General features: G+C 44.7%; 2 protein-coding genes across 11 annotated transcripts in view; one reads left to right on the plus strand and one right to left on the minus strand.

Moving 5' to 3' along the window:
* MVP (major vault protein) overlaps positions 1-3,085 on the minus strand; it is a 25,320-nt gene extending 22,235 nt beyond the window's left edge. The window contains exon 1 of one of the 2 annotated variants that reach the window (XM_080978748.1): positions 3,064-3,085. The gene's annotated coding sequence lies outside the window, so the exon portion shown is untranslated. The other variant, XM_080978747.1, reaches the window with a different exon arrangement.
* On the plus strand, positions 2,044-16,028 carry MAZ (MYC associated zinc finger protein). 9 transcript variants are annotated; one of them, XM_080978751.1, is made up of 8 exons: positions 2,044-2,352; positions 4,349-4,564; positions 6,734-6,799; positions 7,726-8,516; positions 11,355-11,418; positions 11,653-11,824; positions 13,496-13,703; positions 14,708-16,028. In XM_080978751.1, the coding sequence occupies exons 1-7, from the start codon at positions 2,317-2,319 to the stop codon at positions 13,681-13,683; spliced, it is 1,533 nt and encodes a 510-aa protein (XP_080834877.1). In that variant the 5' UTR covers positions 2,044-2,316; the 3' UTR covers positions 13,684-13,703; positions 14,708-16,028. The 9 variants fall into 9 exon arrangements, with proteins under 9 accessions (XP_080834877.1, XP_080834879.1, XP_080834878.1 ...); XM_080978755.1 differs by having other exon boundaries at positions 2,051-2,352; positions 4,352-4,438; XM_080978754.1 differs by having other exon boundaries at positions 2,053-2,352; positions 4,349-4,438.
* Positions 16,029-16,089: the final 61 nt, after the last annotated feature.

The raw sequence follows: 16,089 nt of genomic DNA on the forward strand, positions 1-16,089 counted from the left end.
CTTCCAAAACAAGACAAATTCTGTAGCGTAACGTCACCTAGTCTGTTGTTGTTTTTTAATTTAAGGAATACTAATTGTCCACTTCAGCCATTTGAAAGGTGCACCAGAAAAACAAAAGCGTGTCATTTTGGGGGGTTAATCTGCCAGCCATTTCCTCTGCCGTCACATCCAAGCAAACTGCGTGACCTCACTTGTGCGGCAAACATTCCACTTCGACTCCTGTTTACTTGGAAGCCCTAAGGCAGCGACCCTAAGCATACTTGTGCCTGTGAGCAAACATCATTCAACATAGAAGGCTTTGCTTTTGAAACCACACACAGGACTGCACAGCAGGGCTGCACTCAAAGTCCCTCTTTGCTGAGTCCCATTGACTATGAAATTGAGCTGCAACTCTATACCCACTCATAAGCAACAGAGTTATATTTTGGAATACGCATGATCCAGGAGCAGGGCCACACATTGTCATTGTTAGAAAATGTTTATTTTCACCTCCTCCACCACCACTTAAGTATTTGAAGCATCTTCCTATTATATAGCGATTATAATAGTGATACATTGTAATCCCTCAAAAGCACTCCTCAATTTGCCCAGCTCAGTGCTACAAAGGGTACAAACAAATAGGTTGTAAACTTGTGTTTTGGGTTGGCTTTAAAACAGAGATGTTATCAGAATCAGTCAAGACACAGGCTTGTGGAAAATTGGTTACTGGAAGATTTTTTTAAAAGTCCAACTCAAAACCAAGCAGAGGCTTTGAGAAAATATGTTGACAGCATGCATATAAAAGTCTGACACTCAGTGGTTTGTGGTTTCAGAGTGCAATTCAAGCCAGGAGACAGAGTGCTATAGAGGTTAGTATCCCTGTAGTACAAGGAAGACTCATAGTGTTCAAATTCCCATTGGCCCATGAAGCTCTGGGTGACCTTGGAGTTGTCACTATCTGGAACTTATCCCACAGGGTATCAAGTACTCCACTTGAACTCCTTGGAGGACAAGAATATTATAAAAGTAGTAAAATAGCATATATTAAATGAACGTAGCTAACTTACAAATCTGCCCTGGCACAAGTATAATGTGGATTGAACAGGGTGCATGGGACAGCGATCACAGAAAATATGGAAACAAGGTATTACCCACTGGGATTTCTACTAAAAATTGTTATCTGTTTGCCTGCCAAGTTGAGTCAGCAGCATTGTGGTGCTAAATATGAGCTCAATTAAGAACACTTGGTGCACAAATGCGATCCTGATGTTTTCCCAAGCCTGTCATGTGATAAAACAAGGGACCCTAGGTAATTGTGGTTGAGGCCTTCTTTGCCAAGAGGTGACATAGAGTTAGAAGTCTCACATTTAACTCAAGTTCTTGCTGAAGGTTGTCCAGGTGAAGTCTGCATAAAAGTCACATTAAAGTAACTTGCATAAATGAGTAAAATCTCCTGTTTGTGGTGTAAGCGCCAAGAGGGCAATACAAACCATATCTATTCAGAATTTCTACTGGATTCAACGGGGTTTATTTCCAGATATGGTTGAAGCTGCGGTACAATGCCGCATGCCAGTGACATAATCCCATACTATGAAAGCATAGCTGTCTCTGTTAAGTTCTAGATCACAGCAGGCGTCATGCAGATCGTCCTACACCTTACTTACTAGTACCTGCAAGCCCAAATATGCTGTCGAGTTCGTTCGTCTTCCCTGCGACATTTTTTTAAATATAGGCGACATAAGTGTACGGCAGGGGGTTGAATAATACGGAATGAGGGGCAGAAAGAGAAAAGGCACCATAATGGCCATTACGGATGAAGCTCTTCCCTGGCGGCCATTTTGTGAGAGGGGACGGAGTCACTCAAAAGAAAACTAACGGGGAGGGGAAAGGAGCAACCGTTACTCGCGCGCGGCCGCCTCGGCGCCGGCCAATCAACTTTCTTCTTTAAAAGAAAAAAACCCTACGGCCACAGCGCTCGTCACTCCACCCAATCAGCAAGCACCACACGTGGGGGCCTTTTGTACGATCCCGCGCACGTCGGGAGCGAGGACGGCAGCCCCACCCAATCGCTACCTGCCGCCTTCTCCATACCCCCTCTTCACCCCTCCCCGCCCAGAGAGGCTGTGGCGCCGGGGGGCGCGCGCGCGCGCAGAGGGGGCCAATCAGCGTGCGCGCCGAGGTTTCCTCGCGCCGCTGCCTCCTCGCTCTATCCCCCCTCCCACCTTCACTCCCCCCGCCCGCGCGACGTTGCTGCTGCTCCCCACTCGCTCCCCCCTCCCTTCCCGACCCCCCCTCTCGCCGAGCTGAACCCCCCCTCCCCCGCTCGTTGCCGCCGCCATGGACCCGAGCAACTGGAGCAGCTTCATCTTCCAGGTAACCCCCCCTCCCTTCTCCTCCACCTTCCCCCCTCCCTTCTCCGCTAAAAAAAGGGGGGGAGCGCGAGCGGAGGACAAGGGAGCGCAAGCAAGAGCTCTAGGCTCCCCGCTCACACCCTCCCTGCCCCGCCCCTCCCCTCGGGAATCCCAGCGGGCGGGGGCCCTTGCGCGCGCGGGCCAGCAGGGCGCACTCAGCACGCGCTCCCCCCCCCCCCCCGCCTCGCGTTGCCCCAACGGTCACCTCCCTCCGCCCAGCGCAGCCTTGCGCTCCCCCTACCCCCTCGTTCTCTACGCTCGCTGTGCCCAGCCCCTCCCTCCGCCTCGCGCTTCATCTCCCTCTCCCCCCCACCAACGGTCACCTCCCTCTCGCGCTCGCTCTGCCCATCCCCTCGCGCTTGTCCCCCACCTTTTTCCCTGCCAGTTGCTACCTCGGTGCCTCCTCGGTCCCACTCCCAGTGATCCTGCTTTCCAAAATGCCCCCCCTCAGATACACACGCACTACAGCTGCCTCGCCCTCTCCAAGGCTACGCGCGCATAATCCTCTCTTCCCGTCATGCCCCCCACAAAATAAAATGTCCTCCTGCCATAATTGCTTTCCCCTCCCCAAAGCTGTGCCCTCTAGGGGTTTCTGCCTAACACCAGTGCGAGTTTGGCCACACATGCCAAGGAGAGGCTTCATGCTCATTTCCTGGCCCCGCTATTTACTTACCCTGAAGCGCAGGCACAAAAGGAGGTAGCTAGGTGTGACCTTTGGCAGCCAACAGGTGTAGTGTTGGATTTCCCACCTGTTTCCTGCCTACCTTTATGTGTGGACTCCTAAAGGGGCCGTCTCTGGACATTAAAAAATGCAGGGAGATGACCCCACTTCTTTCCTCCTCACCTACAAATGCATTATGATATAGATAGTGGCTGTATACATGGTGGGAGGTACATTAACTCCAACTTTTCCTGTGGCCAAGCATGTGTGGCCAAATTTTGTCAAGATTGCATGAGGCCCCTACTTCCCCACCCTTTGGAGCTCCTTGTCTTAACCTCCTGCTTCCACTTCTTGAGCCTCCCTTGCAGACAATTTCCTCTTTAAACCTGCAGCCCCACCTCCCCAGCCACCTCCCCTTTCCAGTTTCTGACCAAATAATAACCTCCTGCCTGCTGCTGTCACCCTTGGCTCCTTTCCTGGGTAATCGCCCTCCCTCCTAGTGCTTCCTGCCCAGGTTTTCCCTTTGCAGAGCTCAGCCTCAGGCCTTCCCCTTTTTCAGATATGCAACTACTGTACTTGCTTTTCCCTTAATGCCTCTCCTCTTATAAGTCAAAGAGACATGGCTCCCCTAGTACTTCACCATCATGTGTGTGGTTGGGGAGGGGGATCTCCCAGGCATAGACCTTAACATAATGCTGGCCCATATCTACTGCTGTTGGGAATCCCTTGCCTGTCCTTTTCCCCATTCCCAAAGAAAAGTAGACTCTCCTAGTACATGCCCTCTTTTATTCCATACTTTTGTACACAATAGTCAAACCCTCATCTTGGCCCAGTGTAGCAATTTATCTTTACAGTCCCATACCTTACACCCAGCTTTCTATTCTCCCACAAACAAACTTTCCTCCTTTCCCACACCATGGGAAACCAGCTAAGTTCTGCTTAGAGTAGACCCACTGAAATTAATGGACCAGAAAGGCATATTTATTAATTTAAATTGCCCTACTTACATTGGATTCAACCCCATATTTTTCCTGTTGTAAACCATAACTACTCCACAATTACATTCAGTGCTTGAAGTTACTTGGGTCAAGCAATTGCTGCTCTCTCTACATCTTTCATCTCATCACCCATAGTTCCTGTGGAATAACCAAACACACCGATTTCCTACAATTACCCATTTCTCTCTTGCCGTCCTTTGAATTTACGGTAACTCTTGAGTTTCCAAATTTGCTGAAAGGTGGGGAGGATTCTTTTTCTTTTAAGGTTCCCTAATCTTTCTTTTTTTCTGTCTCTTTAGCAGAGTCATACACAGAACCCTCTGCAGGTTGGGACCGAAATCCAGTCCAGATTTTTTGCTGCTCAGGGCTGCAGTCAAAGCCCCTTCCAGGTGAGCTCTGTCTGGGCACCAAATGGAGAGCGATGGACCCCTTTGAAAAACGATATCTACTTGAGGCAGCTGCATCTCAGTGCTGGAGACCAAAATTTTTTATACGAATTGCCTCAACCTCAAAGGGTACCCTGTACAAATACTTGATTTTAAAAAATAATTTCTGTATTTCTTACTGTAAATACTGTTTTACATTTATTTAGCCACTCTTACTTGATGTCAGTCACTTAATGTTTATTTTTATTTGTTTACTTTCAGCATTTATATACCACCCAATTAACCATGTCCTCTGGGCAGTTCACAAATTAAAATCAATAAAATACAACTATATTCAGTCAATTAAAATCATTACAGAAGCAGCACCAATTTAAAAAAAAACAAAATAAAACAGTTGTGGGACTGAGGCTCTGCAATAATGATTTGCCAGAGACCACCCTATAAAGCTTGTGCAGAGTTTTAAAGCCAAGTACTTAAATATATACCCTTATGTTAAAAGAAACCGTCCCCTTCTCCCAGTTCACAGTTACCAAACCCGTGAAGTGGTGCACTTCAAGTTTACTCTGAATTAAAAGTTAAAGTTTTACTGGGGCCAAGAATTCTGCCTTGCTGTGCAGATATTACCTTGGTTCTATTTAGATTTATTTTGCTTTTATTAATACAGTGGTGCCCTGCAAGACGAATGCCTCGCAAGACGGAAAACCCGCTAGACGAAAGGGTTTTCCGTTTTTGAGTTGCTTCGCAGGACGAATTTCCCTATGGGCTTGCTTCGCAAGACGAAAATGTCTTGCGAGTCTTGAGATTTTTTTTCCGCTTCCCCCCCCCCCTTTATCTAAGCCGCTAAGCCTTTAATAGCCTTTTAGCAGCTAATCCGATAAGCCGATAAGCCTTTAATAGCCGCTAAACCGCTAATAGCGCTAATCCGCTAAGCTGCTAATAGGGTTGCTTCGCAAGACGAAAAAACCGTCTTGCGAGGCACCACTGTATTACTAGCCTCATATATCCCAGACTTCAACAGGTAACAAATTAAAACAAAATAAATTATTATTGTGTAAATACCCTGATAGGCAGCTTTATCCCGTACACATTTTTTCAGAAGTGTCACCATGTTCAGTAGGCGTAGGATTGCAGTTTAAGGTCAGCCCTTCCCTGGTTAACTCTATACTTTAAAAAGCAATCTGAATCAAAGTTTTATTGGGTAATATCTAATTAAATCATACCCTGAGTAGACCCAGTGAAATCAACTGGTGTTACTTAGGTTCATTGATTTCAGTGGATCTGTTTTGAGTATAACTAATGTTGCATATAGCTGGTTGTTTTGGAAGCTACCCAGACTTGGATGCTGACAAACCTCTACCAGAGAAAGAACTATTTGAACTTCACTTACAGATAATGCTCTAAATTGAATTTAAAAGGTTGTGAAGGAACATAACCAAGACAACTGTATTTTTGAATAATAACAGATCTCTGAACTGCTAGATTGAACTTAGGTTTATGTAGTGGTTTGTCATTTTTCCTGATAGCATCCCTTGTTCCATTTTTCTGACCAGTGTACAGAGATTAAGGGGTTAGTCCTTCACACATTTTCCTGGGAATAAGCAATACAAAACAAAGCATAATTTACTTCCAAGTAACTCTGCCTAGTTTCTGACACATATGACTTGACCTTGGTCACAAATCAGTGACTGAACAGGAATTTGAATTCAAGTCTCTTCTTAACTTCGCATCTATAGAATGTAAGAAAGACTGTCACTTCATGATATGGTAGTTGTCCTTACTGTTTTCTGATGGTGATGGGCACTAGAAAGTCTTCTAGCCAGGCAAGCCAGTACCATGGGTCCTTATGTATTTCTTTGTTGCCTGGAGTTAAATTATGTTCATCACCTTATATAGCTAATGCACAAAAGCTTCTCAGTGAAGAAGTAATTTTTGGTTTGTCGAATTTGGAGTGAAAAAAATTAATCTCTCTTTGTAAATGTGAAAATCACAAAGTAAAATGGCTTAGTTTGGACCCATGGATTGCCATATATGGACTGAACCTATTTTCCATTGAAATTGATTTCTAAATTGTTAGCATTTTTAAAAGAATACTTTTCTAGATTTTTAAAAGGTTCCAAACACATTTTTCTCTAATCCTGTGATTTATTTCCTGATTGAAAATTCTGGGAAATATTTTGGCTAAGGAATAAGAACAAATTGGTGTCTCAATGGTTGTTGGCTCAAATCTATGCATTTCTTCTTTCTAAAAGCCTTGTAAATAAGTTTACAAACATTGCTTTTCTGCCATGTTTTTACTAGCACGCTAGGGATGGCAGATGGACAGAGAGCTTTGTCCCTCCTGCATCAGTTAGCTGCATTTCTCTGGTAGGTGCACAGGAGGGATGGAAAACTCCTTCCTGAGACTACTCACTTGCCTGCATAGAATTCCTTCTCACTGATGGCTACCAGGCTAGTACTTAAATAGTACAAAGCTGCATCAGACATATATGTAAGCTGAATTGTAGGCTGAATTTCTTTTCTAATGTGTTTTTTATATTCTGCTCGTACTCGGAACTCCCATCCAAGAGAATGATCAGGTTCACACCTGATTAGCTTCAGGCATGCTGTGGTTTCCACACCATTCACTGGCATCAATTTTAAAGGCTTATGATGATATTATTAGAATGGAGGGTACACATTTAAGATAGGCAGAAAGGTATCCCAGATAAAGTTTCTGTAATCCAAGTTTGTAAATAGCCAATCATCCAGTTGCCTTTGACACACAGGCAACCAGCAAGAAATGTTTAACAAACTGGAACCTGGTTGTCCTTCTCCCACCTGTAAACGTGCAGATGCATGAGAGCAAATGGGCTAGTATTTTCTGTGGTTGGAGTTAGGGTGAAGCTTCCAGTACACTTAAGCTGATGGCACTGTACTGAGCTAGATTTTCCAGACTTAGTAAGAAATACCAAAGTCTTCACTTTGCAGGGCATGGTATCTGTAAAAGCAGAGCTCTCCAACTCTGAGATGCCCAGGTCTTTAACTTGAATTCTAACTATTCAGTGGAGCTGGTGAGTGTTTGTAGCGAGTATTCCTGCTTCTCCTCCCATAACATCTGGTAAATAATAATCCAGCCCATCTTAATCTTCCCCCACCTAAGATGAGTTCAAGCTAGTTTATGAGAGATGGATGCTTTTGAAATGGGAATTTACTATTCCATCCACTCTACAAGTTACTAGAATACTGTAGGCTTTCAGAATTCATTGTTCATTACTGTATTTTTCAAGTATAAAATCTCTTTTTCTGTTCAGACTGCCACCACAACAGCCCCTCCCCAGCAGACAGCCACCCCTGCTGAATCCCTCCAAGTGGATCTCCTTCCAGTCTTGGCTGCAGCCCAGGAAACAGCTGCTGCTGCTGCTGTGGTTGCTGCCGCTACTGGCTCTGCACCATCTGCTTCCACAGTAGACACGGCCGCTTTGAAGCAGCAGCAACCTTCTGCCTCTGAGGGTGGTGGTGGGCAGGTAGCACCATCCTCTCAAACTACACAAGCCCCAACCTCCCAGGCAGCTTCTGCTACGCAACAGCAAGGTGATGCCCAGAAGAAGCCCAAGAGCAAAGGTCCCTACATCTGCTCCCTGTGTGCTAAAGAATTCAAAAATGGCTACAACCTGCGGCGCCATGAAGCCATTCATACGGGGGCCAAAGCTTCTCGCGCTGGACCCACGACCATGAAGATGCCCACCATGGTCCCCCTCAGCTTGCTTAGTGTTTCCGCCATCGGTGGCACAACAGCAGCAACACCTGCCCCTGCCGAAGGTGCAGGAAACACAGCAGGGTCAGGAGCAGGGCTGGTGACCACTACAGCATCAGGCAAACGCATCCGGAAGAACCATGCTTGTGAGATGTGTGGGAAAGCCTTCCGGGACGTCTACCATCTCAATCGGCATAAGTTGTCCCATTCAGACGAGAAGCCCTACCAGTGTCCTGTCTGCCAGCAGCGATTCAAGCGGAAGGACCGCATGAGCTATCACGTCCGTTCGCATGATGGTGCTGTGCACAAGCCGTACATCTGCAGCCACTGTGGGAAGAGTTTCTCTCGGTACGAGGGATTCAAGGGTGCAGGGAGGAGGCAGTTCAAAGGGGACTTGTTGCAGGGCTTACGTGAGGAAGGTTGGCTTTTAGAAAAGGTGTTTCCCCTTGTGATAGAGAATAAGCTTTAGCAGACAACATCCTGAACCAGTATGAGTTAGAATGGCGCTATTACACTAGAAGCTAACATTAACTGATTGAGGGATGTCTGGGGGCACCTCAGGATCCCTTCCCTTTGCAGCTCTTGCCATAACTCAAATTCCTCCAAACCTAATCTTGACTACCTTGGCCATATAAGAGGTTTTCTAAGGGACACCAGCTGGTGCTGGTTCTGTGGGAGGACTCCAGAACAGTAAAGACCGCATGGGAAATCCATCCAAATCCCTCACCAGTTCCATTCCTAGGAGCAGCTAACTCATTGCAGTTCTTACGTACCAATCCAGCTGAACAAACAGGACAGAAAGAAAGGAAAGGAAAGGAAAGGGGAGGCATGTGAAAGCACATATTTTCTCAATTGTGGTTCACTGACTTATTTTAAGTTGGCAGTGTATAACCCAATCCAGAAAATTTCCCCAGTCCTGCCACTAGTACTTTTGTATTATAATACCAGAGAGTGTTAGGCAGTGTTTCTTTCTGACTACCTATAAAATGCAACCATTAACAAGAGGCTTCTAACTGGGATTGAGGCATCAACACCCATGGGAGGTAAGTGTAGACATTCAAAGAACCTTCACAAAAGTGCAACAAGTGGCTTTCATAAAGTATTGAAAAGAAACAGGAAAATGTAAATATAACCCCACAATTTAATATTGCCCATTTCAGGTCAGATTCAAACATGTAGAAATAGCATAAGACTTCTCCTTACTTTGTCAACTCAACAGACGTGTCCGTGTTTCATTGTTCCTCCGTGTAAAAACAAATCCCTGCATATACTGAACTAGCATGTTAGTAAGAAACTAAAAGCTTTCTTGACATGCTAGCTTTTCATTCAAGGGATTTGTTTTAACAGGAAGGTGTATTCAAACATGTAGTCCCTCACCTGCAATCTGAAGTGTACAGTTCAAGAAGTGCCAGATCTATGGAATTTCTTTGCATATTAATTGGCTGTTAGATCAAGCAACAGACAATGAGGTCAGCTTGTGGGGAAAGAAAACCTCACATTTCCAGAATTAAACATTTGCAAATGTACTTAGTAATTGCATTGTCACCATGCTGGCAGCATAGAACACTGATAAGTTGCAGCCTGATCAGAAAGGCTCTGTGACCAGGTTTCTCTCCCTTTGTTTCTGAGATTTTACCAGAATTGCCCTTACATTTGCCAGCTTTTCTGTACAATTGTAGAAAGAATGCACTTGCTCTTTAAAATAAGTGAGGCCATCTCAATTCCTACACTTGGCCCAGGTTTTGTGTGGACCTGCAGTTGCATGGAATACCAAGAACAGCCTGTCCTCAAATTACAAAGAAAATTCCAGAGAAACGAATTGCCCCATGGGCTTTAGATGTTCTTATAAGCCCCCAGTAAAAGCATGAACATAAAAAGAAGGTGCTGAAGTTTTCTGATCTGACAGCCCCTTGTAGAAATGGAAGCAATACCCATAGATATCAGGGTGGTTCACAACATAAAATTACAAATTTATTTAACCTATTTAAAAAAAAATTCTAGTAACATTCCAGGCTTCACAGCGCCTAGAGGCCATAGAGTCAGGCTTCTGACTTGCAACAATAAAGGAGTAAACATGAACTTTTAACAAAATAACTTTAGAAATGCAACCTTTTTAAAGTAGGTCTTTAAAATATGAGTGTTGGTATGGTCTGATACATATACACTCAAGTCACACTGAACTACAGAAAATACAGAGGACCGTTAACACCTGACTAGAATACACTGTTTTCTACACCCTTTTTGGTTATTTTGTTGGGTAGAAACTACTTGAATATATCCAGAATTTCTTTTCATCACCACAAGGGCTTGTAATTTTAGCAGCAGAAAGCACATATAAATTACACATGTGCTGTAGAAATTTCCTCTAGGCAAGCTATCTATATATATTCAAGGTTGCTCCCAACACTGCACTTTCTTACCCTTTCAAATAAGTGACAACCTTTATTTTATTTATTTAACAAAATTTATATGCCATTTTATTGTAACAAACCCTCTAAAAGGTTTACAAGAATATTATTAACAAAGCTAGATAAAAATAAGAAACGTTAAAAAAAATTAAAATCAGCTCTAAACTAAAAAGAGATTAAAACATGTCAGCATCTCTCAGTTCTAAGTTTACAGTTTCTATTTTCAGCTTGCTTTCTAATGGAGGGTTCCCTGTAAATCAATTGGATTCTTGAGTGTCAAATCCTTTTCTGAATTGTTTTCCAGCTTAGGTTTTATCAGTATCTGTGACTAATCTGTGGCTAATTAATAAACCATTGAGTGGATGAATTCCCCAAGAACATTTCTGTAGGCACATAGTCTCCCTCACTCATCTTGCCTAGACTCACATCAGTGCATGCTTGAAAATGATGAATTAAGCCTGTTAAAATTATAACTGGCACTTTTTAATGACAGAGTTATTTTACTGTTAACAGCTGCAAGCTAACTGGCGTTTAAGAGGAACAGCTTTTCCAAAAGAAGCATATTCCTGTGCATCTGTTAAAAGCAGAAAAACTTTACCAGTAAAAGAAACAGGGACAACCCAGCTTTAGGAGACATGAAACTATAGCAACATAGTTGGGATTGAGAAGGAAAAGGAGATGAATTTAATAATGGGGGGACATGGACCTTTATAGCAGGGAATGAAAGAGAATTCCTCAAGAACAGATCACTTACTTGAATATTTCTTGCCTCCCACAGTCCGGACCATTTGAACAGCCATGTGCGGCAAGTCCACTCGACAGAGAGGCCCTTCAAATGTGAGGTACCTTCCCCCACTGACAGTATTGCTGTATCAACTCTCTACTCCCTCCCATTATTTAATTTGTCCCCAATAATCTGCCTGAGTTTCTGGTGCAAGAGAAGGCAATGTCAGGTCCCCTGTACTTAAAGGGAACTTTGCACGTTCTCAAGTCCCGTAGTCTTTGGTTGCCTTGGGAAGTGGGCTGCTGTAGGCAAAAACATTTTCGCCATGATTCCTTTCTCTCTGTTTCTGCAGACATGTGAAGCAGCCTTTGCCACCAAGGATCGGCTGCGTGCTCACACAGTCCGTCATGAGGAGAAGGTGCCATGTCACGTGTGTGGAAAGATGCTGAGCGCCGCCTACATCACGGACCACATGAAAGTACACAGCCAAGGGCCGAATCATGTCTGCGAACTGTGCAACAAAGGTAAGAGGACAGGGCTCTCTGTGAAAGTATCTGGAAGGGAGAGAAAAATACTTAACCGTCTCTTCTGGGAATGCTAGCAGTCGCACAGTACAATCTGATGTAGGTTTTGTAAGAATTAGGTTTCAATGGAGCTTACTCCCAGCTGCATTTGCATAGGATTCCAACTTTAATTGGTACTTGCATAAGTGCTTGCTCCTTTATAATATGGTTCCTCAGCATATCAGCCAGAGTCATGCTTGAGACCTGCTTCAGGTTATTTCATTTGCAGTTTGAATTAGATGTGGCTGGTTTTCCACAAGCTTTCAAACAGACCTGCCAGGTTCTCACTAACTTCAGCTCAGCTGAACAGCCATGGATGGTGACCCACCAGGGCCTTATAGGTAGCTATATTGGTTTATTATCCAACTGACAGGCCGCAGTATGTGGTAGGTGGGCTGCATTCATCTTGGTAAGTCAAAGTTGCACATGCCTGCTTTAGAAGTAGTCAGCCGGATTTGAATCCTTTACATTTGAGGCCAAACTTCCTCTCTGTGAGCATTAAATACAGAATTGCAGAAGAGGACTGACTTGATAAGAATATATAATAATGCCTTTGAAACAAGCTGCATTTGAAGGACCAATGTTGAGACCAGGCAGCATTTTATTTTTGTTGGCCGGCAGCTGTTGCTCAGACTTCCTGCTTTATCTCAACAAGAAAACTGCTTGGCAAGACAGCTGGCTCCTAATCTTTTTTTCTCCATTTACATGTCCGAGTATCTCCTTAGTACCATTTTGCCACAGGCTTAAATAGCTTCACTGTACTGTGTAAGTGTAGGATGACATGATTTATTGTATATAGTTAGATTTGCTAATTCTCCATATATAGGTGGAATCCAATGTGCAGGTAGATAACTAAACAGTATGAAAAGAGGACTGCTAATATTTGAATTGTGTGTGTTACAACTTTACCCATCTGACATACTTAGATGGGTATATTATTTTTAAATAGAAAACAATATCCTTAAAACATAAGTCAAAATAGGCTGAATAATGTGCAGGTTAGTAAGAAACAGTTTTTAAAAAAACAATAATAATAACAATCTGCTTTTCCTTTGTGGAAACACCTGGATTATCTCACTGGATAATATGCATAATCCATTATGCTTTACCCATATATTTAAAATAAAATCTTAAACATATTGTAGATAACTGGATTCTCAGAAGCATAAAGCAGCAGTTTACTATTAATCACTTCTTATAATTCTTTTATGGCTTAAATATTTCATGTTGCAGAGAATATAGATAACATAGATTTGCTGTGGGGCGGGAGCAGGAAATCTGCTTTCTTCTTCTCATCCAGCTACTTCTGGTCTAGGATTACAGCTCTGATATTTTTGTGTTGAGTCTTAAGTTCCTCACCTTTACTTCCTCAATGCCGCGATGCAGCTGCCCCTAGAGTGGGGTCTGTTGTTCATACAGAGATAGCTTACCTGGTGGCAAGATGCAGCCATCTCTGGGGTGGAGAAGCTGCCTCTTCACCAGGGAGCCCTGTCGCAATGGATCTTTCACTAGATGTTGAGACGCAGCCGCCTCTAGGGTGAGGCACAGCCAAGCATTACAGGACACTGGAGTACGTTTTCAGTAGACCGGACACTGACCTGGCTGGTTTTTGTCCTTCTCCCCCTCCCGTAGGGTTCACCACAGCGGCCTACCTCAGGGTCCACGCGGTCAAGGACCACGGACTGGCCGCCCCGCGGCTGGAGCGTTTCCTTTGCAAGCTGTGTGGCGTGCACTGCAAGACCCCGGCTCAGCTCAACGGGCATCTGCAGACGCACGCAGGAGAAGGGGCTGCGGCCACTGAGGGCCAACCGCTGCGGTGAAACGCTGGCCGGGCCACCAGGCAAGAGCCGCTTCCTTCTGTCCTAGGGAATGGGGAGGGGAGGCCCATCTGTCCCATAGGGTACCCACGTGTCCTTGTATTCTCAGTGGGAGACGGAGAACCCCATCTCCCCTGGGGCGGCTGCATCCTAAATTAGCATCCCTCTGCCAGTGTTTAAGTGCCTGCATATTGCAGTGCCTATCTTGGTTTGGATGCTTATGTGTGACTAAGGATCCTTTTGCAGGTTCATCTAAAGAGGATAGAAGCAGGATTGAGCTTTCATTTTTTAAAAAATTAAAAGGTGCACATAATCCTTTGAATGTTTTATTTATCTGAATATTGTTTTATTTTTCCAAAGTCAAAGGAGTTCTTGTACTTTTAACAAGAAATATAGACTACTATTAATATTTTGAAGTTAGCAACAGACAGGGCACATTGATGGGTGTTTTGTCTCCTTTTTGCCCTTCATTACTTTGTCTCCTGTCCAACATTAGGCGTAACTGTTGCTTTTGAGACACAACTGATCATGGGGCAGCAGTAAGTGAATCTATTCCCATGAGATGCTGTAATGTACTGGGAGATTTTCTAGCCCCATTCACTGCTATGGATGTATTCCCTATGTATCATGCATCTTTGAGAACTGTGAGAGCTGGAGTCCCCTGAGAAAACTTTCCTGTGAAAGTTTAACCTTTATTATGCATTAGGACAACAATTTAAGTGATAAACCCCAGTTAGTTGTATTATCTGCGGTTAATTTCAAGTTAGAGCTAGTGAGTTCTTTCAACCTTGCTTTATTTTTCAGCCTTTTAAGGAAGGGAACTTCCCTACAGGACATGGATAAATATGGTGCTTTGGAGGAAGGGGCAGCTGCATCCATCTCTTTCTTACTACGTGAAACCAGCTGTGTCTTCTACTCCAGCTTACAGCAGGGGGAGGGTGGGAGGAAGCAGGCTACACAACTGTGTTAATTAAATTTCTGAGGGTGAGAAACCCCTTTGACTTTGTACATCTGTCTTCCTCCACAGGTACGGGTGAGGTCTGCCCCCTCGCGGCAGCCGTCTCGGCCCCACCTCCCGCCGCCGTCACGGTGCTGCCCATGGAGGGAGCTTCGGTTGTGAGCCAAGCCCTCCCCACACAGCCCTGGTGATTTCTGGGAGTGGGGAGGCAGAAGCCGACCCTCCCAGTCCCATCCCTCTCCCTCACTGGCAGCTGGAGCCTCCAAGCCCAGATGAATATGCAGTGGCCATATTTGGGTGTTTAATTTAATGGTGGTTTCATTCATTCTCTCCCCTGCCTGTGCTCGTAAAATAGTGGTGCTGGGAAAGCACCTGCCCAGCCAAAGCAGCAGCTCTTGTTCAGAGGGCCATGGAAGGGCTGTGTGTGCATTCAGAGAGCACCCTCGTTTTATTGACTCCCCTGCTCTAGTCCCCTTAACGTCTAGCCCCACAAGAGTCCCATAAACCCATGCACCCTCTCCTGTCCTTAGCCAAATAGCTACAGTCTTCGTCACCATAAGTCTCTTGCTCATTCCAGCAGTGCTCCCTATTGCCCCTAAATCAGCTACACAAAAAGAGTGAGACAATGGGACAGGAAAGACTTAACAAGCTCAGCTCAGGAACAGAATGAGGAGGGCTCAAGGATGGGATACCTGTGGGACAAAATTGGGCAAGATTGCAGCTGGTGGCGGGGGGAGGCCAGAGTTGAGAATAGAGTTGTGTTGGTTGAGGGGTTGACAGAACTTAGGAAACCCAAAAAGAAGTTAGAAGAGGGATGAAAATCAGGATTGAGGGGCATTGTAGGTGCCAGGAGCTCAAGTCTGGGGTGGCAGGGGGCTGCAGTGGGATGGGATGGAAAAGGATTGGATTGGATTTCTCCATGGCTTCAGTGTGGAGTGCCCTCCATTCCCCTGCTGAGGAACTGCTCTGAATTTCCCTCCTTGCCCAAGCACCTCATTCTTTCATGGTGTCTGTTTTAATGCTCCATTCCCTGAGCTTCTCTCGTGATTCGTGTTCCAAGCGTGTCAGCCCCCCACACCAAGCATTGATGCCCCACCCGCTGAAAACCTTTCTTGTTGCATGCAACCCCCACAGTTTGGGGTTAGAGTCCTCGCTTTTTTGTATTATATATATTAAAAAAAAAATCCCCTGACATTTAAAATAAACTCCCTTTGTGGTTTTTTTTTGTTTTCGTTTTTTGTTAACACAAAATGTAATGAAGCTGTGTCCATCTATCCTTTCTCCCTGTTCCCTCCCTCACCCCACATCTTTCCTTCTCCCATGCACCCTTTCTGGATCTGTGTCTCAACAGCAAAAGATTTTAGTAAAAACATTGAAGGAAAAAAATCCACACTCTTGTCTGTTTATTGTTAGACCGTTTCTGTGTCACTTTGAGTGTAAAGGGGGAAGTA

Source organism: Podarcis pityusensis (assembly GCF_964106645.2).
Source record: "Podarcis pityusensis genome assembly, chromosome: 13".
Classification (NCBI taxonomy): domain Eukaryota; kingdom Metazoa; phylum Chordata; class Lepidosauria; order Squamata; family Lacertidae; genus Podarcis; species Podarcis pityusensis.